A 26,554-nucleotide genomic window follows, 5' to 3' on the forward strand; every position below is an offset into this window, starting at 1 on the left:
ACTGCTGAAGGAGTAACAGCATCTCTGAATTACAATCAAAATATGACAAAGCTCAGCTTTTCCCCAGTCTTAGTTGTTTCATTAATTCTTTTCTCAGTCCTGAGGAAGCAATCCTAACAATGGGCCTGATGGGTGCCTCCTGGAGAATCTACAAGATTAAGTGGAGACCTTACTGGTACCAGTTCCTGCCTTGCACATGCATCCTCTGACCCAGTAGCCCCAGGCCTTCTAGAACTAAAGATTCACCTACTGGATCAGTTCAGTGGAGACCCTTTCAATTTCTGTCGGTTCCTTCATCAGTGATGACTGATATTCCTGATCTGATCACAAATGGTTCTATGATTCTCTGCTGACCACATCAAGGTGTGACTTATGGTTCTCAAACCAGAAAACTTTAGATTGTGCCTTGAATCTTCTGGAAAAGTCAAGCCCAAACTTGAACTGTCTGAAAGACTTCATTCAATGACATCCATAATTTTTGATGACCACATCATTCATGAGGAGTGGAAGATGCATTACAGACTGTGTCAGGAATGTAACTCAGTTACTAGCTATCCCACAGAATTTTGACATCTTGTCATGGACACTGAGTGGAATGAAACCACTCAATGACATTAATTTCACTGAGGGCTGAATAAGGAAATGGAATGGAACCCCTGTTTTCTCTAGATATTTTAATTAATTTATTCATCCAATTCCCAGAAAAAGTCAAACATGCTGAGAATACCTCCAGCTGCATCTTTCATGGGTCACCTATCATGGGCTTCCACTCTTGTCTTCACCACTGAACGGATGCAAATCCATTTCTCACAGAGTAAGAAAAAAAATGGGCACTGGGAAAAATAACTGTGTCTTTATTGTGGATGATCTGGATGTGTTGTCAATACCTGCTCCGTAAGTCCATTCTAGAAACCTGGTTCAGACACCTGTGCTCTCCACCACGGCTCTGACCATTTGGCAGATCACCCATACCCCAGTAGTATTAAAAATCTAAGCTATCAAGGGAAGTGGTGGATTCACCATCTCTTGACTGAGTGCCTTTCTGAAAGATATACTTTAGGTCCCCGGCACACGTTACAGTTTAGATGCAATTAACCCAGTTAATCATGTCCCAAGTTGTTACCAGGCCACACATTAGTGCAATTAATAGCATGATAAACAAGGAATAAGCCACAAAGTTATTACATAAAAATGTGTAATAACTTTGTGGATGGTTCCTATCATGCCATTAATTGAATGTGTGGCTGAGCTGGAGCTCCCAGCTGACAGATCCCAGCCACAGGGGTGGATGGTGCACACCTGCAGTTGGGAGCCCCATCAGCTGATAGATCCCAGCTACAAGGGTGCATGGTATGCTCCTGTGGCCAGAAGCCTGGATCTGCTGACGGCTCCCAGCCACAGAGGCATGGTGTGTCCCTGCAGCTGGGATCTGCCCACGGGACTCTCAGACCCGGAAGCACATGGTGTGCCTCTGCAGCATGTCAGGAAGTGTGATTGTGGGGATCATGCATCAAATACCACTGCACTTTCACTTGCATGTCCACCAGGGGCCTCAATATAATACACATTATCGGGATCAATATAGAGGTGACTGAATGCTGAATGCCTCTAAAGGCTGGGGAGACACGGCAAGCTCCTGCAGGCAGCGGCAGCACTGTTGGTGGTAGAAGTGTGGTGGAGGCAAGTGGGGAGCTGCTGCAGGCAGCTGCAGCACTGTCGGTGGTGGGGGATGGTGAACACCGACCAGTAGTTGGTGACTACCCGCAGACACCGCCGGCAGCATCAGTGGTGGCCAGCGGCGATCGTGAACTGCCTGCAGACGCCACCAGCAGTGTCAGCAGTGCCTTTTCGCAGGGGGTGCACTGCCACGCTCAGGAGGTGCACGTGTACCCGCGTGCACCCCCTACACATTGCCAATGCATTGGGTGAATCCGCCAGTGATACATGGGAAGTCAGACTATATGATTTGCTGGTCCCTTCTGAGCTTAAACTCTAGGAACCTATAAACTCAAATAAATAACTTCTCTTTTCAGATCCTACCTCACTCTCAAATATTACTGGTTTGTGGTTTCTGGATCTCTTATAAAGAGTGGTTTCTTACAGCAAGCAACAAGGTGAGTTCCTTAGTAGAGTAAAAGCCACAGTAATTTTACCTTTTGGGGATGTGGCAGGGACACCTAGGTGCAAATGGCCACCAAACTCCCCAGTTTTCCTTTTAAGTATGGTGTTCTCTTGAACAGAGAGGATGTTTAGCAGGAGCAGGAGGAAAGAGACTTAATTTCACAGGCAACTGAGCTTGTACAAATGCTTAATTCTATCACTTGCTTATGTTTATGCCTCAGAATGTGGCTTCTGCTATAGTCACAAAAATGTCTGCAGACTACAGTATAAAACCGACATCTTTTCCAACCCGTCTTGTCCCTGCTTATGTGCACACAGCTAAATCACATCTGCCAGCTCTTACTGACCTAAAAATGTTTCTTCCATTTAGCTCTGCCCAAACCACGCAACTAGGGGAGAGCAGGCTGGAGTCTATTCTGAATGACATATTGGCAACAGAACCGTTGGCTAACTGTCAGTAGCCTCATTATCACCAGAATTAGTGTATAAACAAGAAAGAACCCAACTTGGTTTTCCAATAGAATAGAGTTTATACCCCTGACAACAAGAAAAATTGCTTTACACACTTAACCAACTAGATCTGGATTTATTGGAAGAACATAAATATAAATAATGAACCTTGTACTATTATCATTATTGCCATTTTTTAAAGAGAAACTTTCCTGACTTCAACCACAATTTTATGTTACATTTGGGGGAGACAGAGAGGGCTGCAACAGAATTTGGATTCAGATTAAAAAAAAAAGAACAAAAGAAAACAAACCTCAACATTTTGGGATACTTGTATTCAGACTTTTGATCTGTCCCATGATTTAAATAGAGACCGTTTATAACAAACGCTGAGATCCACAGTTGGCTTTGATTTTGGAATCTTGGATCAGGCCCACTAGGGAGCTAAAGAATATAACATTGTAAAAATAATTGGGGTTTACTCCCTCCTCCCAACACATACCATATTCAAGTTAGGAAATGAGGAGAGCAGAAGGCTGTCTTTCTTGGCTAAACCTTCCGACTAGCCATCCTTATTTTCCAATTGTCGAGTTGCATTTCTCTAGACTGAAAGCTGGGATAAAAGAATGAGTGAATAACGGGATCCTTTTCATCCCTGAACACTTCAAGTGTACAAAGGCAAAGAAGTTTCTCCCTGTGGTGCCCTTGAGCAGCCCGGAGCTCTTCTCAAATGATATAAGAGGTGTGGTTCTTCCTTCACTAGGCTCTCTTCTGAAAAATTTTCTGTGCTTGTACTGAGACCAGGAGATCCAAAGAGACCAGGCAAACAGAGCAGCAACTTACATTGACAAAGAGGATTTTGATGCACTCCTCCGAATGGGGCAGCATTACCATGTTAATAGCCTTTTGCTCTCAGCCCTCTTTTCCTGAGGACGCTGGCGATTTTTGCGAATGGAGAACAGTTCCGCTTTCCATTTTAAGTGCAACAATAGCAGAAGGACTCCTTAAACTGCATCAAATAGCAGCCTGTGAAATCCCTAACTAGCCACACCGCCTCTCCTGCCGTTTTATTATCCTCTCGCCCATGGAACAAAAGAAGGGGCAGGGGGAAAGCTTCTCCTTGTTTTAGCCCTTTCCATGCATCCTAATCCTTCAGAGGTGGCAATGGGAATTGCTTGTAGAACTGTTAAATCGCACTTTTACTTTGTCTTTTATTCCCTTCTCGTTCTCTCTAATCAAGGAATCTTCATGCAAGTTTTCCAATATGAATCTGTTTATGGCCCCTTGGTTAATAGATGCAAGATGGGACCCCCAGAGTAAGAAGAAAGAATTCTGTGCATCTTGGCCAGCTGCTGTTTCTCACCAGTTCCCACACTCATCCACTTGTTCTCTTGTCAGATGCCCTGAATGTGCTCACCTCCTGACACCAACTGAATTACACAAAGACTGAATGGGTAAGCTGCTTCTGCTATTAGCCTAAGAAACAGATTCCATTTGGTAGCCCTAAGATATCCTTCAGCCATCGACAGAGGTCCCATCTTTTACTAGACTCACCTTGGTCACCTGTTGCTCAGCATCCAGTTACCTTTCAAAAAGAAGCATTAATTTCACATCTCAAGCAGTTTGTAGCCACCCTCTAGGCAGCAGCCTGTGCTACCTTGTACCAGATACCTAACTGCTACCTGGCTAGATTTTTTTTGACACTCAGCCATTTCCAAATGTTTTGCCTCACTCCTTTTTGCTCAGACCAGTATAAATAAACCACAATACTAATAATGTGAGTCCTGAATATAGGAAGCTTACCCACAAGAGCTGGCACATTCAAGTACATAAAACTATCTGCACAAGTATGTGCTCACAGATGTATGTGAGGATTGCACAACCAAGGGCTTAATACTTAGACACCGCATCACAAAAAAGGTGAATTTATTAAATAGAACCAAAATAAACAGGGAGTATAAAAGCCAAGAAGTACCAATCATAGAGTTAGATTTAGTCCTGTGACTTATACGGTTCACACAGCAATCTGATCTTTGCCCAGGATGTTAACTGCTCCACGGAATAGCCTGCAGCAAATTAGCAAGGAAAATGATCCTCTTTTTCTGCCTATCCTTTATTAAAATCCATCTTCTACTACAATAAGGAAGGAAAAATACCTAACAAACAAACATAAAAGAATTTAAAAGCATAACTGCCTGATCAAAGATTAATGTGTTGCTAGAGCAAATAAAAGGTTCCAACTGCTTCCTAGAAGTACAAAGAATGCAAGACAAAGGAGAATACAGCTTGTTTAGATTAATCTGGGTTTCTCTCTTATCATCCTTTAAGAAAACAGTGAATAGTGATTTAGCATTGCTCACCAGGATTTAAAGGATAAAAGGCAAAGAGCAACTGCCATATCCCTAAAAGAGTGCTGCCCAAAAGCCAACTTGAGAGGGTCCTACTCTACCACAACAGCAAATGAGATTGGGTCAATTTGTTTGTTTTAGGGGGTAAAATCCAATCACTGACAACCTGTATTCCTGATTAAGAAAAGTGGATTCAAGTAAATAAAAATACAAGATAGACCCATCTAGTCTCTGACTCAGGGAATCCTTCCTTCCTAAAGCTTTCTTCTGTTTTTGTTCAGATATTAGAAAATGGGTTCACTAACTAGGGATTATTTTCATAATTCTGGAGATGTTTGTGATGGGCATAAAGTAGCCCCTTTTTTTTACTTGGGATGGACCTAAAAATGTCTATACCACCCCCCTTGCCAGTATCACAGAAATCATAGAAAATTAGGGTTGGAAGGGACCTCAGGAGGTCATCTAATCCACCCTCCTGCTCAAAGCAGGACCATCCCCAACTAGATCATCCCAGCCAAAGCTTTCTCTAACCAGGTCTTGAAAACCTCCAAGGATGGAGATTCTACCTCTCTCTGGGTAACCTATTCCAGTGTTTTACTACCCTCCTAGTGAGAAAATTCTTCCTAATTTCTAACCTAAACTTCCCTTGCTGCAACTTAAGACCATTGCTCCTTTTCCCATTTAAAGTAATGAGAGTTTTCCCTGATTTCTGTAACTGATTTAAAGTTGCTAATACCAAATGAGGCAGGCTTAACCTCCATTGAGTACAGTGTCCAATACAGAGCATCCAATGTACCCCACAGCAAATCGCTTGGATAAGTGAGGCTGGAACAAAAGTGGATATACTGAATAAATCTGTGTCCCTTTTTGACATCTGTACATTTCCACAGGTCTGAGCCCATCCAGTCACAAATACATCATAAGCCTGGAATTGTGGGATTTTTTTGGTATTTTTCATACGTACCACACAGACAATGTTTCATACACCCCAACCACGGGGGCCTGAGGTTTATAACATTAGCTTCAAAACAGGCAAGAAAGTGCTTTTCTGAATGGTGGGTGCTGATATGCCCAGCATGGTACACTGGTGCAGTTGTAAAAATAGCTGAAAATCAACCCACTAACCAATCAAAATTAGTTTAACAATTCTGAATTCAGTACAGTTCTGGTGGTCTAATCTGTCAACAAATAAATGCAATGCCTATGTTACAGAAAACCATGACTGTATTTGTGGCCATGTGACCTCCATATTAGAGTGAACAGGACACAGTAGTGATAATGATTTGCTGTGTGTTTATCGACTTTAGCCTCCTTACTAAGATGGGACCATATTATAATTCATGTTATATTGAGACAGGTACATTTCTCTTTGAGAGAAATTTGGGAGATTTGATTAATTACTTTAACTCAGATCTCACATATGTGGGGTCATGCAATAATATAACTCAGTAAAAATTAAAATAGTAAAAGGAAAGTAGCAACAGAATCTCATTTGCTAGATACTTTGTTCAAATACAGCCTTTTCATTACTGATCAACAGCACCATGTTGCCTACAGCACCTCTATGCCTAATTAAATCATATCTTGGTAACGCAAAATATTTTCCTTTTTAGGTCTTACCTTGAAGAACCAAACCAGATTTCTCAATGGTGTAGAGGAAAGCTGAGAATGGAGCAACAGGGGATTTAGCGACCAGGATCTGCAGAACAAATAAATACAAACGATTAAAAATCCCTAAAATATATTGATTACAAGTCAAGTGGACTAATGTCTGTAAGTCAGTTTTCTGAAGATACTATCATGAATTAAAACAAAACATATTGCAGAGGGATTATAAAATGGCTATTGATGTATCCTTCTAGTTCTAGATACTAGAGCCAAATGTAAAATAAGTAAAGACTGTGCCATTATATTAAAAGGAGTCAAAGGTCCTATAAAATCTTGCTTCTGTGGAAACAGCACACTACTGCCACTGCTGTACTTTTCTCAAAATGTGTGTTAAACCAGATCAAACTTCACAACTACTTTTGTACCTAGAGAGAGACAATGCCATTCACCTGAAGGCTGTGCTATCTACCTGCGAGGAGGTTGCAAGTGCTTTGTGCCCCTGCAAGAATCCAGCCTAGAAGATGTTCCTTTAACAGAAACTTTGGAACATAGTCTGTGCCAATGACACTAAACAAAGTTGTGGTTTAGATGCATAGGCTTGTGAATTTCAAAACGTGGATGCAAATTTCCTCAAGTTTAGATCATTTGAGCTGTTCATGCTCTAATGTCCAGTTGGATCCAGAATATTTCAAACCTCAGTTTTGATCACACGTTACTGAAGAGGAGATTGGCTCTGGTGGAATTTTGACACCCAGGAGACAGGCTTATTTTATTATTCAGGCATGGGAGAACAATACTCAAGTGCCAGATACCAAAGCCTGACATACCTGCGCTGAGTTATTACTGATGGTTGAGGAATACTGACTTACAGCATATACTTAACAAAGAAAATTGTTATTGCCTATCTGGAAAGTGCCATTCCAATAACGAATGTAACAAATTTTGCCTTCAGAATAATCAGCCCAAACCATGATCCAGCAAAGAAATTTGAGACTGATAGCGTTGAGTGCAGCCAAGTGTGCACTTCTGCTCTTCCTCCAAAACGGGTCTGCTGAGCAAATTGGAAGCAGATCTCCCTCTTCATGTCTTCCACAACAAAAAAAAAAAAGAAAAAAACTAGAAATCCCTTTCCCAGGTTTGAGGTTTTAGAACAGCATTCTTGATTTCACAGCCCTAGAGGTACCATATAAGTAAGGCTGCTGGCCTAATACACATTCTGGTCTTTTTCAGAAATTTGCTTTAAATGTAGCCATGTCATACCACTGCCCAGAAAATATACCAGGCCTGACTACTGTTTTTACATATAAATTCCATTTACACAATAACTACAAAGCTCTCTTGTCAGCACATACCAACACACATCTCTTTCTCAGGGATTAACATCCTAAAGACTTATAAACAGGCCAACTTTCTCTACCCCAGGATGTGCAATAGACTCATCCATTTTTCCATGCCTGTTAAGAGCCAGCAGCAGAGTTATCCCTTAAAAACTGCATGCTTTGTAGTATCATTTACAGTAATGACTTAATTTTTAGAGGTGTGTAGTACCAACATGTCCCCTTGACTTCAACTAGAATTAGGGGTACTCATTGTTTTTTGAAACTCAGGATCTAAGTCAGCAAAACTCTCCAGCACATATTTAGAAGCAGCTAAACTGGGGATCATTTGATAAGGATGTTGGCTGTCTGTTTCTGCTAAAATGATCAGCAATAAAATAGTTAACCTTTAGAGCACCAAGTTTCCAAGTCAACATCCTCCACAGATAAAAGAGGGAAGTTCACACCCCTCAGAACTATTATTTAAGATTTGCCTGAAAACTCAAGCAGACAACACTGAATTATTTTACACTCCCAAATTTCTTCAATGGTTTGCTCACAAACACAAAGGCTAGAACATTAACAATATCCACAAGGAAAAAGCCCAGGTTCTGGAGCACAGTTCTGCAGCAAGAGGTAGATTCTGCAGGAAATTCTGCAGCCACTAAATCATGCAACACATAAGCTTCCAGGAAGTGTTGAATGGCACAGTAAACATGGAGAAAATCTCTACAGTTACGTATGTTCTGTTTGCATTCTTAGTCATCTCACAGATCATTTTCAGATTTCATGTGACCTGGTTTCAACTGATTCTGATAAAGCCAGTAGGAAAATAAAAAGTCATCCTGACATCTGGTCTGAAAACCTACTCCCATATTTGCTTTACCCCCACAACTTGATGCAAGCCTTGCATTTTCAGAATTTACCATTAACTGTTGGTTTACTCTGCATGTTACCTTCACTAATAAAGTAAGAAAAAGAGGCAGACACACAAACACAGCAAGTACAGCCAAAGAACACAGGGTCAGTCACCAACGTCAGTGTTTTCCTTTGAGTCACGTGTAGCCAGCAAAGCCATCTCAGGATGAGATGTAACCTTTGTGACCTGCTCTGTGTGGAAAAAAGTGCAATGCAAGCACTTTCCCCTCCTGCACATAAATTACTGTTCTTACTGTAACAAGCGGCTGGAGAAGTGTGTTGCAGTCCATGACTGTGATACATCCTGACAGTATCAGAATTCCCTTTCCTGTACTTATCCTCAGGCATCCTTTCCTTTACTTGGATGTCTTAGTACTTCTCATTTTAATGTAGGAACAGAGAAAAGGCAGAAGGCAGGGTAGATAGAAAAGCCATAGGAAAAGAAGCGTCACTGTTTGCCCTGATCGTGCTTGTTTTGTCTGCAAAGTGCTAACATGAAAATAGTGCACATTCTTTTTCATTTAAGGTCACAACAGGTACAAAAACCATAGTAATACTTCATTACAGCCTCAATTGGAGCAGCTGGATGACTCCATTAAACAGATCTCTAGTCTTTCCACCAGTTGTCTTTCCTGCCAGGTGCACGAGCTGGACTCAGTGATCTTCCAAGGTCCCTTCCAGCCTCACAATCTATGAATTTATGAATCTCAAATGAAACAGGTTACTAATTTGCTGGGTCAAATTTCTACCTCTCTCTGTGGGTACATTTGCTAAACTATATTTACATAGGCATTAACCACAACTTCATGTGTAAATCGGTAAACATCCAAAAAAGTGTGTATACACAGTTGTTGCATTTTTATGCTTTCTAAGTACATGCCTAAATAGGTATAGGTATATATATATGCATGTGCATACTACAGATTTCCTTTAAAAAAATGCATCATAAGGTGCTATAGCTGAGGTTTAAAATAAGGCAGAACTATTTTTCATTCAATTTCTCTGCAGTCTAAGAAAGACAGCTTTTAAAATAAGACATTGAGAAGGGCTATCATTACAACCAGAAAAGTGAGAGAGAAAATTTGAATGAGAAATAAATTTAGAATTAAAATTACATATGAACATAATTTTTGCAAGTGTACCTGATTTACATATAGACCAATTGAAAACACTCCACTGAGAGAACAACCACAGGATAGGAATACAGAGAAACACCCACTTTCACCCCTGAGTTGGAAGCAACATGCCTCATTCCATGTCCTTGAAGTGAGATGGGTGCCTAAATCTACCAGCTAACTAATCTCTTATGCACAGAGGCCAACGGGACTGGGACATATGCCAGCAACCTCCTTGATAACCCTTATGTCATTCTTTAAGGATCTGTAGGATCAAAGATATAAAGGAGAAAGAGGGAAGCCTGTTACCTGCTAGGCTAAAAGGCATCTCATGTCTACCTTACATCTGGTAGTACCCCTGTCACCAGGGAGAATAGACATTGGTTGACAGGTCAGGTGTGGCAAGTTAGATAGGGTTTCCAGCACAATAAAGGTGCAGGAACACTGAAGCAGATAGGTTTAATGGAGAAAATGAGCATTCAAATGCTCAGGTAGCTTTAATTATAGCTGTTGCACCAGCTTTAATCTAATCCTGATGGGGTTTGTAATTGGAACCTGGATTTTAATCCAAGTTGTGTATGGGGAGGAGGCAATATTTTAACAGAATGAGACAAAATCCTGGCCCAACAACCCCAAATCTGAGGGCTCAAAATTCAGACCTGAAATGTGCACGCTTAATGCAGAGGACATTCCCCAGTCCTTTGTTTGATTTCTCATGAAAAACGCAACTAATTAAGCTTTTTAATCCTCCATTGATAAATTTATCTACAGTCCTGGCATCTTGTAGCACAGTTTAGCCATTTGTATCCTGCTGGAAATGCCAAAAAAATATTTCCTCTAGTGGTCTGTTGTTTGGTGAGGTGGGATGAAATGGTTCAATAAGGAGCATCTGGCTAAGTAAGTTATATGATAGAATTTCTGGAAAGGATACAAAGGAATGAGGTAAGCTACATCTCTCAATACATTTTCTGGAGACATTGATTTCAGTGTAATCAAGGAGAGTATGCGTTTAACGATGGATGAAATAATGTTATGTTGAGATTTAAAAAAGTCAATTGGTAACTAGACTATTACCAACTATCAATTAGACTATTTTGAAAATTTAAAAAATAAAGGTAGTGAGGCTGCATTGATTTTTTTCCAATTCTGGTTATTCACAAGCTTCTGGAATGAACCATAACTACATGAGTGGTTATTCATTACAACCTTAAGGGGAAATGGTAGAAGCTAAAACCAAAGCCATGCCAAACCTCTGACATGGCAAGAACTGTCAGATCTTTGTTCCATTTCTTTTCATCCCAGTGTCACATATATCATGAAGACAGGCTTGTAATAATCATTTATTTGCCAACATCATGTGATAGATAGAATCATAGTGTTGGAAGGGACCTCAAGAATCATCCAGTCCAACTCCCTGCATAAAAGCAGGATGCACTATTCTTATACTATCCCAGATGAATGCTTATCTGTCCTTTTCTTGAAAACCTTAAATGAAGGAAATTCTACAACTCCTCCAGGCAGCTTATTCCACTGTCCTACTGTTTTGACAGTAAGGAAGTTTGCTGCAGTTTAAAACCCACTGATAAAACCATTACCCTGCCCTGCCCTACCATAATGTAACTAGCAGTGGGCAACTAGAGCACCAACCCCAGGCACAACTAAGAAGTGGTGCAAGAATGACAGCTCTCTGGGGAGTCTGTGCCATAGCAGCAGCAAATGACCAGGAGATAGACAGACTGCATCATGGCAGCAGCAGCCAGGGACTTCGGGCATTTGTACACATGCTTGCGCTGCATACATTTGCATAAATGGCAAATACATGTCAGCGCTGAGAAAATGGTGGCAGCTGCCATTTTCTCACCACTGCCATTTTCTCAGTGCTGATGCACATTTTGCCATTTATACAAATGCATGCGATGCAATACCAGGTGTGTCAGCTTGCATACATAGCTCCGGCACGTCGGAGCAGACAAATGTGTATAAATGCCCATCAGGCCCCCAGGGCAGGTAAAGCTGATCTTCCCCACCCACCACCCCACAGCATGGTTTTGCCCCAGGTACAAAACTTAGTAGTTATTAGGGCTGTGCAAAGCTTTGATCCTTGATTCAATTCGGCAGAGATTTGGCCCAATTCAGTGGCCAAATCTCTGAATCTGAATCGAATCAGGAGACCCTTTAATCTCTCTGAATCGAATCATAGTTTCATAGCTTCATAGTTGGTAGGGTCGGAAGGAACCTGAGCAGATCATAAAGTCCGACCCCCTGCCATGGCAGGAAAAAGTACTGGGGTCAAACAACCCCAGCAAGGTGTTCGTCTAACCTCCTCTTAAAGATCCCCAGGGTAGAAGCCAGCACCACTTCTCTTGGAAGTTGGTTCCAGGTCCTAGCCGCCCTGACTGTGAAGTAGCGCCTCCTGATATCTAGCCTGAATCTACCCTCTGCCAGCTTGTGACCGTTATTTCTAGTCACTCCTGGTAGTACGCGGGGGAACAGGGACTCCCCCAATGCCTGCTGGTCCCCCCTCACTAGTTTGTAACAGGCCACTAGATCCCCCCTCAGCCTTCTCTTGTGAAGGCTGAACAGGTTCAGGTCCTGTAGCCTCTCCTCGTAGGGCCTACCCTGCTGGCCCCTGATCATGCGAGTGGCCCTCCTCTGAACCCTCTCAATGCTGTCCACATCCCTCCTGAAGTGCGGTGCCCACAACTGGACGCAGTACTCCAACTGCGGCCTGACCAGTGCCGCATAGAGGGGGAGGATCACCTCCTTGGACCTGCTTGAGATGCGTCTGTGGATGCATGACAAGGTGCGGTTGGCCTTCCTGATTGCGTCCCCACACTGTCGGTCCATGTCCATTTTGGCATCAATAATGATTCCAAGATCCTTTTCTGCCTCTGCACTGACGAGGGAGTTCCCCAGCCTGTAGGTATGCTGCTGGTTCTTCCTCCCCAGATGCAGCACCTTGCACTTGTCAGTGTTGAAACCCATCCTGTTCTCATCTGCCCACCCCTGTAACCTGTCTAGGTCCAATTGCAGCCTATTCCTCACTTCTAGCGTGCCCACTTCCCCCCACATCTTAGTGTGGAACCCTCTGAATCGGAACCCTCCAAATCGTTTCAGAGAGATTCAGAAAGTTTCAGAGATTCGGATATAGACACAGCTTTACATGTTTTTTCTACATACCTTAAGGTACCAGGTGGCTTGTGAATGCTGAGATGCTGGCACAGGTGGCCCCCTCATGCACTCCCCAGTAGACCCGGAAGTGGACCAGAAGTAGTTCCGGTCCACTTCCGGGTTTGCTGCCCAGCACGTGGGGAGCATCCCTGTGCTCTTGTGGGATGCTCAATCTGCCCCAGCATTGCAGCATTCATGAGCCATGGCTGGTACCTTGAGGTATGTAGAAAAAACTTTTGAAGCTGTGTCTATGCCTGAATTGCTGATTCTCTGAATCAGCATCCAATCTTCAGATTCAGATTCGGCTCAATCGAATCAGGGACAGTGATCCGAATGAACAAATCGAATCACTGTCCCTGATTCGGGCCGAATCTGAATCAAATACAGACCATTTCATACACCCCTAGTAGTTATGCCTCTGCCTCCCTTCTCCAACTTATCTTCTTTTCACCAAACTCAGCTCATACCCATCTCTCTCTTTCCTCATAGGACTTTAATTCCAATCCCTTTATCATTTTTGTCTTTCACTTCTGGATCCTTTCCAATTTCTCGACAGTTCTTTAATTGTGGAGACCAGAACTGAACACAATATACTAGCTGAGGCCTAATCAACACTGATTAGAGTGGTACTGTCACATACTATACTCTTGTTAATGCAGCTCCAAACTGCATTTGATTTTTTTGGCAGCTGATTCACACGGTTGACTCATATTGAATCTGTGATCCACCAAAACCCCCAGATTCTTCTCAGCTATGATATTCTTTGGCTTATTCAGTGTGTGTGCCATTACGTTCCATTCTGTATTTGTGCATTTATTTCTTTCCCCACATAGGTTAAGCACTGCATTTTTGTTCATGTTGAATATCATTCTGCTTTCTATTGCAACAGATTTCCAATTTGCCAAATCCTTTCGAATGCTAATTCTACACCCTAAAATGTCTGCAAGGCCCCCCAGTTTTGTGTTAGCTACCAACTTAATCAGGAAGCTCTCTATTCCTCCATCCTAAGCATATATGCAGGTTAAAGCATGTCTCTGCTACAAGGAGTTTATAAAGGTACAGAGAGGAGTAAAGATATCACACTGCTGGGAAGGGCAGAGAGACTAGATAGGCACAATTATATTAGATACAAAAAAGAAGATAGAAACAGAAAATGGGCAGCATAATTTAGAGACAAAATGCTCAGAAAGCCTAATGATGACAAGAAAAGAAAAAGTCTTAAGAGGTTTTGGAGAGTTTTTTGTTTGTGTATTTTTAATGTGATAGCATTTGTATTGACCGTTTATTGTTCATAGCCTTTGTGGAAGAAATGAATCTTAGAAATTGATGACACAAGTGCAGCAGTATATATATATAAAATGTTTATTGGACCAATATCCCTTGGCAACAGCAAGGAAAATGATTGCAGGGTGAGTGAACTGAATGAACACAACAATACAATTAAACACAGGATCAGGACAGAAGTCAGTGTGTTGCCAGAAAATCTAAAGAAAAGCAAGAATAAAGCTTATACTACAGGGAAAGTATCAGTATGCAAATATAATGGTGATAAATTACATGTAGTTGGGAGAACAACCCTGGACACTGTGTAGTGATTCTGAATGGAGCTATGAAAGCTCTTCCTGAAAAAGGGACTAAAACCTGGGAAGAATTAAGATTCCATAATGGAAGTCCAATACTTTTAATAATACTTTTAATAAAAATAATACAGTAGGAGAATGTCATGAAGTATTTAACAATTTTAATAATTTAAGTATTTGATTATATTAATTGCCTTAAGGATAACATTCCCTTTCTGGTTAAACCATAAAGAAAGTTATTACTCCTCCACACTTGCTCTAAGAGACTGAATGCCAAAAGAACTAAAGTGCATGGAGATGTAGATCCTTAACAGTGGCTGTTGCCCTATGGTTATCCAGGCTTAAAGCCAGTCTATGAGATAAATTAGAGCAGACTGAAGGCTGCTCCAAGCAGCTGTTACAGCAGCTAGTGTTAACTCTGTTGCCTTTTCCCATCAGCATTTGGAATCATAGGAAAGTACGGCAGGAAGGGCCCTCACAAGATCATCTAGTCCAGCCTTCTGCTCAAGGCAGGAACATCCCTGACTAAGCCATCCCAGCCAAGTGTCTGTCTAACCAGCTCTTGACCATTTCCAGGGATGGAGATTTCCCAAATTCTCTACGTAGCTTTTTCCAATGTTTGACCACTCGCAGAGTCAGAAAATTCCTCCTAATCTCCAACCTAAATTTCCTGTGCTGCAGCTTGAGGCCTTTGCTCTTAGTACTTTCCCCTAGGGGCACAGAGAAAAATCCATCTCCATCCTCTCTGTAGTTGTCCTCCAGGTACTTGAAGACTATTATCAAATGTCCCTTTAGTCTTCTCTTCTCTAGACTAAATTGCCCTAGTTCTTTCAGCCTTTCCTCATAAGCCGTGACTCCCAGGTGCCAAATAATTTTTGCCTCTCTGTGCTAGACTCTTTCCAATTTGTCCACATCCTTCTTGAAGTGTGGGGCCCAAAACTGGACCAACTATTTCAGGTGAGGCTTCAGTGATGCTAAGTAGAGTGGAAGAATCACTTCCCTTGATTTGCAAGTGACACCCCTGTTAATACAACCCAGTATACTGCTGGTCTTTTTTACAACAAGAGCACACTGTTGGCTCATATTCAGCTTATAGTCTACTCTCTACAGTACTGCAGCCTGGCTAATCATTCCTCAGTCTATATTTATGCATGCACTTATTCTGTCCCAAGTGCAGGACTTTGCAATTGTCCTTGTTGATTGTAGGCCATTTCTCCAGTCTATTCAGGTCATTCTGGATCCTAGCCCTGCCCTCCAGTGTCTGCAACTCCACCCAACTTGGTGTCATCCCCAAATTCATTAAGTGCACATTCAGCCCTATTGTTCAAATCATTAATGAAGGTGCTGAACAATAATGGATCCAGGACAGACCCATGGGGACCCCCCCACTTGACACCTCTTTCCAGCTAGACATTGATCCATTGATGACTACTCATTGAATATGATGATCCAACCATACATTTCATAGACATTAGGGCTGGAAGGAACCTCGCAAAATCATCGGGTCCAGCCCCCTGCCCAAAGGACAGGCAGTCAGCAGGGGTCAAATGATCCCAGCAAGATAAGCATCCAAATGTTTCTTAAAGGAATCCAGAGTAGGTGCCTGCACCACCTCTGGGGGGAGTCTATTCAAGGCCCTAGGGACTCAGACAGTAAAGAAGTTTTTCCTTATATCCAGCCTAAAACGGTCTTCCAAGAGTTTGTGACCATTAGACCTAGTCTTCCTACGAGGTGCCCTAGTTAACAGATATTCTCCCAGTTCCCAGTGCACACCCCTTATATACTTATAGGCTGCCACCAAGTCACCCCTGAGCCTATGCTTTTCCAGGCTGAAGAGTCCCATGTCTCTCAGCCTTTACTCATAAGGCCTGCTTTCTTGTCCTCTAATCATTTGTGTGGCTCTCCTCTTGACTCTCTCGAGCTTCTCCATGTCCTTTCTGAATTGCAGACCTCAGAACTGGACACACTATTCCAGCTGTGGACTCACCAAGCCCGAATAAAGTGGGAGGATGACTTCCCGGGTCTTGTTTGAGATGCATTGGAAGATGCAGGCCAGAGTTTTGTTTGCTTTGCTGGTTGTGGTGTGGCATTGGTGGCTCACGTCCATTTTGTGGTCAGTCATGACCCTCGAGTCTCTTTCAGACATAGAGCTAGCTAGCATAGCCCTGCTGAGCCTATAAGTGTGGTGTGGGTTCTTTCTCCCAAGGTGGAGTACCTTGCATTTCTCGGCATTGAATGCCATCAGGTTTTGATCCGCCCACCTTGTAAGCCTGTCGAGGTCAGCCTAGATTGTCAGCCTATTCTTTACGGTGACTGCACTTCCCCATGCTTTGATGCCATCAGCAAACTTAGCCAGTCTGCTTATAACACCCGAGTCCAGATCATTTATTGAAGAGTACAGGTCTGAGAATGGAGCCCTGGGGGATGCCACTGGTTACAGTGTGCCAAGTTGATTCAGTTCCATCAACTATCACTCTCTAGGTCCGTCCATGGAGCCAGTTCCCCAGGCATAGCATGTTGAAATTGTCTAGGCTGCAACTCCCCAATTTTTCCATGAGGTCATCATGGGACAGCAGGTCAAAGGCTTTCTTGAAGTCCAAAAATATGATATCCACCTCTTCTCCTTTGTTCAGGTAATGTCACCTGGCCATAGAAGGAAGTCAGGTTGGTCAGACAAGAGCTACCTGCCACAAAGCCATGTTGACTATCTCTCAGAATATTACCTTCTGTTAGGATGTTGATAATGGTTTCCTTGATGATGTTTTCCAAGATCTTTCCAGGAACTAAGGTCAAGCTAATTGGTCTGTAGTACCTTGGATCTTCCCTTCTCCCTTTCCTGCAAATAGGCACCACACTGGCCTTCTTCCAATCATCAGGCACCTTGCCCAAGTGCCACGAGTTCTCAAATATCCTTACCAGAGGCTGTGCTATAATGTCAGCTAGTTCCCTTAGCACTCTTGGGTGCATTCCATCTGGGACGGCTGATTTGCAGATGTCCAGTCTCTCAAGATGTTCCCTCAAAAGATCAATGTTTATGATAGGCACAGGTTTGCCCTTCCCCTGGTGATCCTGCCTCTTGTCAGGCAGGGTGATCCCACTGGGCTGATGGAAGACCGACACGAAGTAGTAGTTAAGGAGATTGGCTTTTTCCTGGGTGTCAGTTATCAGCTGCCCCACTTGGTTTAGTAAGGGACCAATGTTACCCTTGTTCTTTCTCTGACTTCCCACATACCTGAAGGACGTTTTATTGTCCTTGATTTGAGTAGCCAGTTTCAGCTCAGTTTCAGCCTTGGCTTTCCTAGTTTGCTCCCAAAAGGTGTGGGCTAGTGCTGAGCTGCAGGTGCTCGTGCTGAGCTGCAGGTGCTAGTGCTGAGTTCCAGCCTGCAAAGGGCTGCCAGAGGCTGGGGGTAGTGGGATGCAGGGCAATCAGGCAGGGCACCATGTGCATGTGTGTGCACATGCACATGGCAGCCAGGCAGTGTGGAAACCAGCTCCTGTAGCTCCCTCAAGGTAAGTCTATGTGGGGGAAGAAGAGCAGATTGAGGTCCCCATGGTGAGACTCGTCTGGGGAGCTGGCTCATTGCCACTGCTAGGGGCACGGGTGGATGTCGCCTGGTCCAAGTACCACTGCCGGGAGCCCCGGGTCGGCCACACCGCCATGATGAGGTTCCCCCTGCCTGCCCAGCAGCAGCAGGTGGCACAACCCTGCACAGCCACTGCTGCTGCCATTTGGTGGGCAGGGGGTGTTTCGCTTTGGCGGCATGCTTCCCCTCCCTCCTTCACTGGGTCCTGCCCACTGGGCTGAGGAGGTCATCAGGGGAAGGCAGCAGGGCAGGGAGCCCTGAGCCTCCAGTAGGCAGCCCACATCCTTCCACCCCACAAGCTCCACTCTGGCTGTGCTGCCTGCAGGAAGAGGGGGAGGGGGCGGGAGGGGCAGAGCTGGGTTCCTCATTCCAGCTGCAGCAGCTGTTGCCTCCTGTGGGTGGTAGCCAGGGCTCAGGGGCTGCTTGCTGAGGGGGAGGGGGTGCTGCAGGACCTGGTCTCATAGCCATGGCAGCTGTGGGGCCAGGGGGCTGCGGTAGTGGGACAGGAGACTGTGGGTGGGGAGCTGAGGTTTGGGAGTGAGGGGCCTGCTGGAGAAATGGTGCCATAAATGGGGTCATGCTGAGGAAAAAGTCAGGAAGCATTGGTCTAGTCTGTATTTCCTTAGCTTGCTAATGAGAATATCACTGGAGACTGTGACAAAAGACTTGTTAAAGTCAATGTGCATCACATCCACGGCTCTTCCCCATAGAATCATAGAAAATTAGGGTTGGTAGGGGCGTCAAGAGGTCATCTAATCCAACCCCCTGCTCAAAGCAGGACCATCCCCAGCTAGATCATCCCATCCAAAGCTTTGTCTAGCTGGGTCTTAAAACCTCCAAGGATGGAGATTCTACCACTTTTCTAGGTAACCAGTTCTAGTACTTTACTACCCTCATAGTGAGAAAATTCTCCCTAATACCTTACCGAAACTTCCCTTGCTGGAACTTGAGATCATTGTTCCTTGTTCTGTCATCTGCCACCACTGAGAACAGTCTAGCTCCATCCTCTTTCAAACCCCACTTCAGATAGTTGAAGGCTGCTAGTAAATCCCCTCTCAGTCTTTTCTTCTCTAGACTAGATAAGCCCAGTTCCCTCAGCCTTTCCTTATAAGTTATGTGCCCCAGCCCCCTCACCATTTTTTATGCCCTCCACTGGACTCTCTCCAATTTGTCCACATCTTTTCTGTAGTGGGGAAGGGGTGTGGGCAAAACCTAACACAGTATTCCAGATGTAGCCTTACTAGTGCTGAATAGAGGGGAATAATCACTTCCCTTGACCTACTGGCAACACACCTATCAATGCAGCCCAATATGCCGTTAGCCTTCTTTGCAAGAAGGGCACACTGTTGGCTCACATTCAGCTTATTGTCCACTGTAACCCCCAGGTCCTTATCTGCAGAGCTGCTGCCCAGGCAATCAGCCCCCAGCCTGTACTGGTGCATGGGACTGCTCCATCCCCAGTGCAGGACTTTGCACTTGTCCTTGTTGAACCTTATGAGATTTCTTTTGAATCAATCTTCCAATTTGTCTAGGTCACTCTGAAACCCATCTATACCCTCCAGCTTTTCTAAATAGTCCTTAACCTGTTCTTTCACCACTGTTGGCTGCTCACTTCCTGCCCAAATTGTGCTGCCTAGTGCAGTAGTCTGGGAGCTGACCTTGCCTATGAAGACTGACATGAAAAAGGCACTGAGCTCTTTAGCTTTTTCTGCATCCTCTGTCACAAGGTTGCCTCCCCATTTAGTAAGGGACCCACATGTTCCCCGATCCTCCTCTTGCTACTGACATACTTGTAGAAACCCTTCTTGTTACCCTTCACATCTCTTGCTAGCTGCAACTCCAATTGTGCTTTGGCCTTCCTGACTTCATCCCTGCACGCCCGAGTAATGCTCTTATACTCCTCCGTAGTTGTTTGTTCAAGTTTCCACTTTTTATAAGCTTCCTTTTTGTGGTTTAATTTACTGAAGAGTTCCCTGCTAAGCCAAGCTGGTCTTCTGCCATACTTGCTAGTCCTTCTGCTCATCAGGATGTTTGTTCTTGCGCTCTCAGTAAGGCTTCTTTAAAATATAGACAGCTCTCCTGAGCTCCTCTCCTGCTCAGACTGGCTTCCCAGGGGATTCTTCCCATGACTTCCCCAAGTGAGTCAAAGTCTTTTCTGAAGTCCAGAGCCCTTACTCTGCTGCTCTCTATCCTTCCTTTCCTCAAGATCCTGAAACTTAATCATCTTGTGATCACTGCTGTCCAAGCTGCCAGCAGCCATTACTACATTCCCCAACAATTCTACCCCATCCATAGAGCTTGTCACCCTATCATAAAAGGAAACAGGATTGATCACCATGACTTGCTCTTGGTGAATCCATGCTGGCTGTTCCTCATCACCTTGCTCTCCTTTAGGTGTTTCACAATAGATTCCTTGAGGACCTGCTCCATAATATTTCCAAGTACTGAGATCAGGCTGGCTGGTCTGCAATTCCCCAGATCCTCTTCCTTCCCTTTCTTAAAGGTGGGCACTATATTTATCTTTTTCCAATCATTTGGAACCTTACCTGAATGCCATATGTATTTGCTATGTAAGTAGAAAGGGGTGGTTTGGAAACTTCTCAGATGAGTCTGTGTTGCTAAGGATCGTTTTAGATTGGAGGTTGGCACCTTATGCCCTGTGGGCCAGATTTGGCCCACAAAAAGTTCTGATCTAGCTTGTGGAGGTCTGATCCAGCATAAGGGATCAGTGGCATGGCACTGCCCATCCCCTTCATAGAGCTTCCCCTCTGCTGCGGAGACTGCTATTCTGCAACATCTGTGCTTCTTTTGCTGCAGAGGCGTCAGGAATTTGCAGTAGGGGAAGCACAGACAGGGCCAGTCCAGTGAGTGCAGGTAGCTGAGCTGGCTGCTGTTGTGGGGAACGGGGGCAGGCAAAGATTCCTGGCCCTCAGCCATGAGCCTGGTCACAAGCCTGAGCCTGCAGCAGTAAAAGGTGCCAACCTCAGCCCTAGACTGGGAGAATTCTCTAGTGGCTGGCCAAGCTCTTTTCCAGGCATCTTACAACAACAGAGCCTTGGTGAGGTGACTGATTCAATAAATACTATGGGAGTACTGGAAAAAACTAAACAGACCCCAAGACTATTCTGAGATTCAAAGGAACTAAACATGGCTATAAAGACTGAGTAGTTTTGGTGCCCTAATTTTGAACAAAAAAGTAGCAGACCAAGTGGAACTTAATACTTCAGTGTTTGAATGTATCAAGTGGATTTGGGAAAATATGACTGGATGAGGATAATAATAATTATATAAACACCACCTGACATGACAGTTCCTAGTTTCATGTTTTGGCATTTCTCTGTGTACTAAAAGCATTCCACAAGGTGGCAGCAAAGAGCTCGGGCAAGAAATGGGTGGAGCTGCAACAAATACCAATATTCTCACCTGGTGTACAAACCAGGGAGGAAGGTGAAAGTTGTCCAAGGAAAGTTCAGACTGTGGCAAAAAAATAAAAGAGTTTAAAATTTAATTAAAATGCTATATTATAACTCTAAGTTTAGAATATAGGGTACCTCAATAAATGTATACACAGGTGTTCTGCGTTATTGTTCACCACAGCATACACTGCTGCAGTGTCAGTGGCTGTTTTGAATACCAGCGGTAGTGAACATGGTAAATCATGCTTTTTCATTTCCAGCAAAACAAAAATCAGCATTGTTCATCAAAATAATTCTGTATTCTTGATGTTAAACATGTATCCATTTTTGAGACACCCTATATTTGAATACCATGTTAATCAAGCATCACTAAAACACTAAAATAGAAACAACTAGGGCCTCGGAAAATACTCAAGAACCACAGGGAGTGCTTTTCCATAGCCCTGCTACAACTCAGCTCAGAAACTTATTTGGAAAGTTACTCCAAAAGACTCAAAACTACAGAAAGAGAGATGCCTTCAAACAGATATGAAAGGAACTATTAATGATGGGTCCTGCTTGGTATTAATTTGGTCAGACAAATCACTTAAACTGATGGTTGTTGCCTCATAAAATAGATCCTCTGTTCTCCATATCCCTTTAACCTCTAGACAAGTAAAAGCCTCAGTACTTCCTGTACACTATTACAGCTTTGAAACCAAAAACTGACTTCACAAACAACACCTTATTCCTTTCCACATCTTTTTGAATAACATATCATCATCATCAATGCCTTAGCCCAGCAGATGCCTCAGAACAGCAGGGTTTTGACAGCATTTTTTTCTTCCTAAAGAGTTGAGGTCAATATTATTGCAACGCATTCCAGCAACAGGCTTCATGTTAGGCTGCTCTTGAGTTGCTTTAATCTTCCCACTGTAGGCCTTGATGCTAAGATTTCTTGGTTGTTTTTGTCTCCTTGAAAAGAAAGACTTTGTCCTTTTGATCAGTGAACAGATCCTCTTTTTCTCTTTTTCCTCGGTGGATTTATTCCACCTCATCTTTTGTACACCTCAGGGAATGAGGGGTGCCAGGGTAAGGAAGACTGAGTATCCAAGAGGAAGACACGCACCCATCCACAGTTGTATCGTTCATTAAAAAGTCTTTTGTATATATGCAGACAAGGTTCCTTGGCTGAATTTGATATCTTTTATTAGACCAACCCAAATGGTTGGAGAATAGTTATTAAGCAAGCTTTCGGGTTCAAAAACCCTTTTGTATATATGTGTATATGTGTATTTTTGAGGTCCTGTGTCTAAACTCTAGTAGATTCCTGAAATAAATCTATTTTCTAGTGCCACAGCCACCTCTGCTGAAACAATCCTTGAAACAAAAAATCAATCTGTTTTGCTAGTCCTGAGTTCTCAACAGAACTCTAGTACTGATGGCTGCATTTGCATGGAAGAACATAGCTGCGAATTGAGAAGGAAATCCACTGAAACAGCAATGTCATTCAACAGGAAAGTGATTATCTCTGAAGGTTCAATTAGATTCATGTTCTAATAAAACCAGTGTTAAGCTAAACAAATCTTTCCTCTGATTGTGCCAAATGTCTTCGATGGACAATCCCCAAGCCAGAATTTCCCTTCCTATTGTAGACTTAGAAGGGTTGTTTTTTCAGCTGCTTCAGAGCCCAGGAAAAGAGCCAGTAAGGAAAACAACCAAGTTGGTTTTGCATCACATAACTCAACAGACTTAATTCTTTTTCTGTTTTGCCGCTTGCATTTTCTGTCCCTTTTCAGGTTTCACCTGTCATGTTAATATCAGTGCACAGGGACTTGAAATATTCCAGCAGTGAAAATCTTGGGCTGGGAATGAAATCTTTAATGCAGCAATTCTCACATTTTGGATGGGGTGAGGTATTTACATTTTGCTCAGTGATCGAGACCCAGCTTCTAGGGCCAGATGCTTAAAGCCTGCTTCTATACTTAATGTTGCCTCAAAGCAACCAGAAAGGCTTCTTAACTGGGCAACTAAGGATTGTTCCCGAGAGACACGACATCCTCAGATGGCCTTGAAGCAGTACAGCAAAGCTCTATGCACACCACTCTCTAGCACTCCCCACCCCTTCCTCCACTCCAGAGACATAAAGGGTACAGACAGAAGTGCAGCTCCCAGCTGCAACTCAGAACAGTTTTTGCAATGTTACCCCAATTACAACATTACCCCAGACCAAACAGAAGTTCACTGTTGGTTCCAGGGAAAAGGGGAATGGAGGCTGGGCCAGAGCCTGCAGCTAGGTTCCCACAGCAAAGGCCAGGCTCTCTGCCAGTGCAGAATGGTGGGGGGAAAGGCAGCAGAGGGAGCTCATTCTTGGGGCTCCCCAGCTGGTGCTGAAGGGTGAGGTGGGTGAATTGGAGCCCCACCCCCCTACTCCCCACCTCAGGGGGCTGCAATACATCCACCCTACCCTCTGTGGGGGGCTGAAAAACCCTAGACTGAACTCTTGCTGCTCCCTTTCCCCCTTCCCATTCTGAAACCTGCAGCCACAAGTTACAAAATAGGCTACATTTAGTAACATCTTTATTTGGCAGCCTGCAGGCTGCCTGTGGCCCACGAGGAGTTAAATTGCAACCCCCACCCCCATCAGGCTCCTGTTGGGCTGTTGCTCCCACATTGTTCTAACTGCAACAGCAGCCGGAGCCTCTGGGTTCCCCCTCCCTTCTCCAGCTGCTGCCTCTTGCCTCCAGCCTAAGGAAAGAGCAGTGTGGGACCATGGGTGGGGAGCTGGGGGGTGAGGCCAGAGCCACATGTGCAAGGGAAGAATCAAGACCACACAGTGCAGCGGGGGGGAAGGGGCGCACGGGTGGGGGGGGTGCGTGCATGCATCTGGTGTAGTGGGCTGGACACACGATGCAACAGTTGGGGGTATCTGCATGGGTGCACAATACAGGGGTGGGGAGGGAAAAGCATCCACATAGTATACAGTTTGGTGGCCCATGCCTCACCTGGTGCAGCCCATGCAGTGCGTGGCCCCCAGAGGCTTAGACATTTGATAGCCCTGAGTTAGAAGAAGGAATCCATAAATAACAGTGTAATTTCCTGGGGGATCTGACCCAAAGCCTTCTGGCAATACTAGTATTTGACTTTATTTTCTTTGATGGAACAGTGCTTTAGAAATGAAACAAAGTTCAAAACGAAACACTACCCCGTCAAAACAGAAGTCGAAATGAAATGGTGCTGTTTTGCACAGCCGTACTCTATATGTGATGCTGCCTCAAAGCACTTACAAAATTGTCCTAACTAGGCAACTAAACATGAAAGAGTGGGGAAGTAAGGCTTGCCAAAGGTTGTGCAGTTAATCAGTGCCACAATCTGGATTAGAATTCAGGTTCTATGGTCTCTCAAGTAAGTGATTTAACTTTGTGAATCTGATTCTCCAATGTCTTATGTAAAACAGTGCAAAGATCACCCCATGGCTCAGATCATTTCCCACAGATCCATGCAAAGAGAGGATATCTCTTTGGCCAAAGAGAAAGGGAACCGGTCAACCCCATGAATATAAGAATACAGATGTGATGCTGAATCAGACCACAGGTCCATCTAGTCCTAATTTGAAGGTTGCAGCCTGACTATTGTTTTTAATACCCACTAATGGATTTCTGCTGCATGAATGTATTTATCTTTTTTGAATCTGGTTATGTTGTCAACTTCTTTACAACATCTTGTGGCAATGAGTTCCACAACTTAATTCCATCCCCATCCATATCTTTCACATCAAGAGGAACTCCTTTGTGGGTTTTGTGTGTAGAAACAGCTTGTACACAGGGCAGGTTGTTGGAAGTTGGGGAGGAAGGAGGATTGGATGAATAGAGGAAGAGGTGCAGGGGATACATGCTGTTCCCCTTCTCCAGGCTATAGATGAAAAAGGTTATACAGATCCTGCCGTATGAACTTTTCCATGCCACTTCCTTGTACATCCTAGGAATTTCCACATGTAAGGGTAATCCCTAGCAGAATGACTGTACCCAAGCCATTCTGTCAGGTTGCTGGGGACCAGAAGAGGTACAGAAACTCTACACTGGTAAGTTTTGGAGGCAGGTCTTGCAGTCTTTTATTCAGGGAGAAAGCACCATTCCCCTGAGGGGATACTGTGGGGTGACTATAAGGGGGATGCAAATAGGAGATTTTCTATGCCAGCATCTCTGTCTATACAGATACAAATACACCTCCCAATTTCCTTAGACAATTCTGTTATCTTGTGTGGGAAAAGAGAAAAGAATGAGGAAGCGGTAAAATATAACCCCACTTCCCCAGAGCACAGGGAGGGAATTGGCACTACAATTGTGTCCTGACACTGTGAAGGGGGTGCTCTCCCCCCTTGCTTTGTACATCAGTGCACAGTTTGCATTAAAGTGATTCCATGAGAAAAATTTCATGCCTCATTTATACTATGCACAACAATAGAGAAAGTGAGCCTCCGAAGACCAGTGGTTTGAAAAGGGTTTCATTAAGACCAGGTTAATGGGTCACAACTCTATAAAATTGTTTATGGAGCGGTTTAAATGCATCATATCTCCCCTTCCCTTAAAAGAAAACCCTGTCCAGCGGAAACTGTTTAGAAATGAGTTTCCTTTTTACTATTTTATAGAATAGCAACAATGGCTGCTTGGGGCACTTTATGAGAAGTGGCCCATAAATCCAGCCCAATTAGTATTGACAGTACACAGGCGGAGTTTGTTTGTGTATATATCCCCCACAAATCCATTAGTGCATGTCAGGAGGCATGACTCTTAGCAAACAATAGCAAACTGAAGAAACTCTAAGTCAGTGAAATACCCTGCTGCTGTCTCACCTCCAGAAATCCACTACCAAGTCCCTTTGTTTATTTCCCTTCATCTTAGTACACGTAAAGCATATAATGCATTACATACACAGTATACACTATGTT

The 26,554-nt window shown here is 43.8% G+C and overlaps 1 protein-coding gene and 1 long non-coding RNA gene across 8 annotated transcripts in view; one reads left to right on the forward strand and one right to left on the reverse strand.

The window, feature by feature from the left end:
• LOC102372464 overlaps positions 1-6,653 on the forward strand; it is an 85,996-nt gene extending 79,343 nt beyond the window's left edge. The window contains exons 2-4 of the long non-coding RNA XR_323563.3: positions 2,034-2,114; positions 3,812-4,025; positions 6,533-6,653. This is a non-coding gene — a long non-coding RNA (uncharacterized LOC102372464). The remainder of the gene's footprint in view (positions 1-2,033; positions 2,115-3,811; positions 4,026-6,532) is intronic.
• The window catches only part of RAD51B (RAD51 paralog B), a 680,193-nt gene that overhangs the window by 174,217 nt on the left and 479,422 nt on the right, over positions 1-26,554 (reverse strand). For all 7 annotated transcript variants that reach the window (XM_025201362.1, XM_025201363.1, XM_025201359.1 and 4 more), the window contains one exon: positions 6,540-6,618. In XM_025201362.1, coding sequence (XP_025057147.1) covers positions 6,540-6,618 — 79 coding nt within the window. The remainder of the gene's footprint in view (positions 1-6,539; positions 6,619-26,554) is intronic.

The sequence above is a fragment of the Alligator sinensis genome, unplaced genomic scaffold (genome assembly GCF_000455745.1).
Source record: "Alligator sinensis unplaced genomic scaffold, ASM45574v1 scaffold768_5, whole genome shotgun sequence".
Lineage (NCBI taxonomy): Eukaryota > Metazoa > Chordata > Crocodylia > Alligatoridae > Alligator > Alligator sinensis.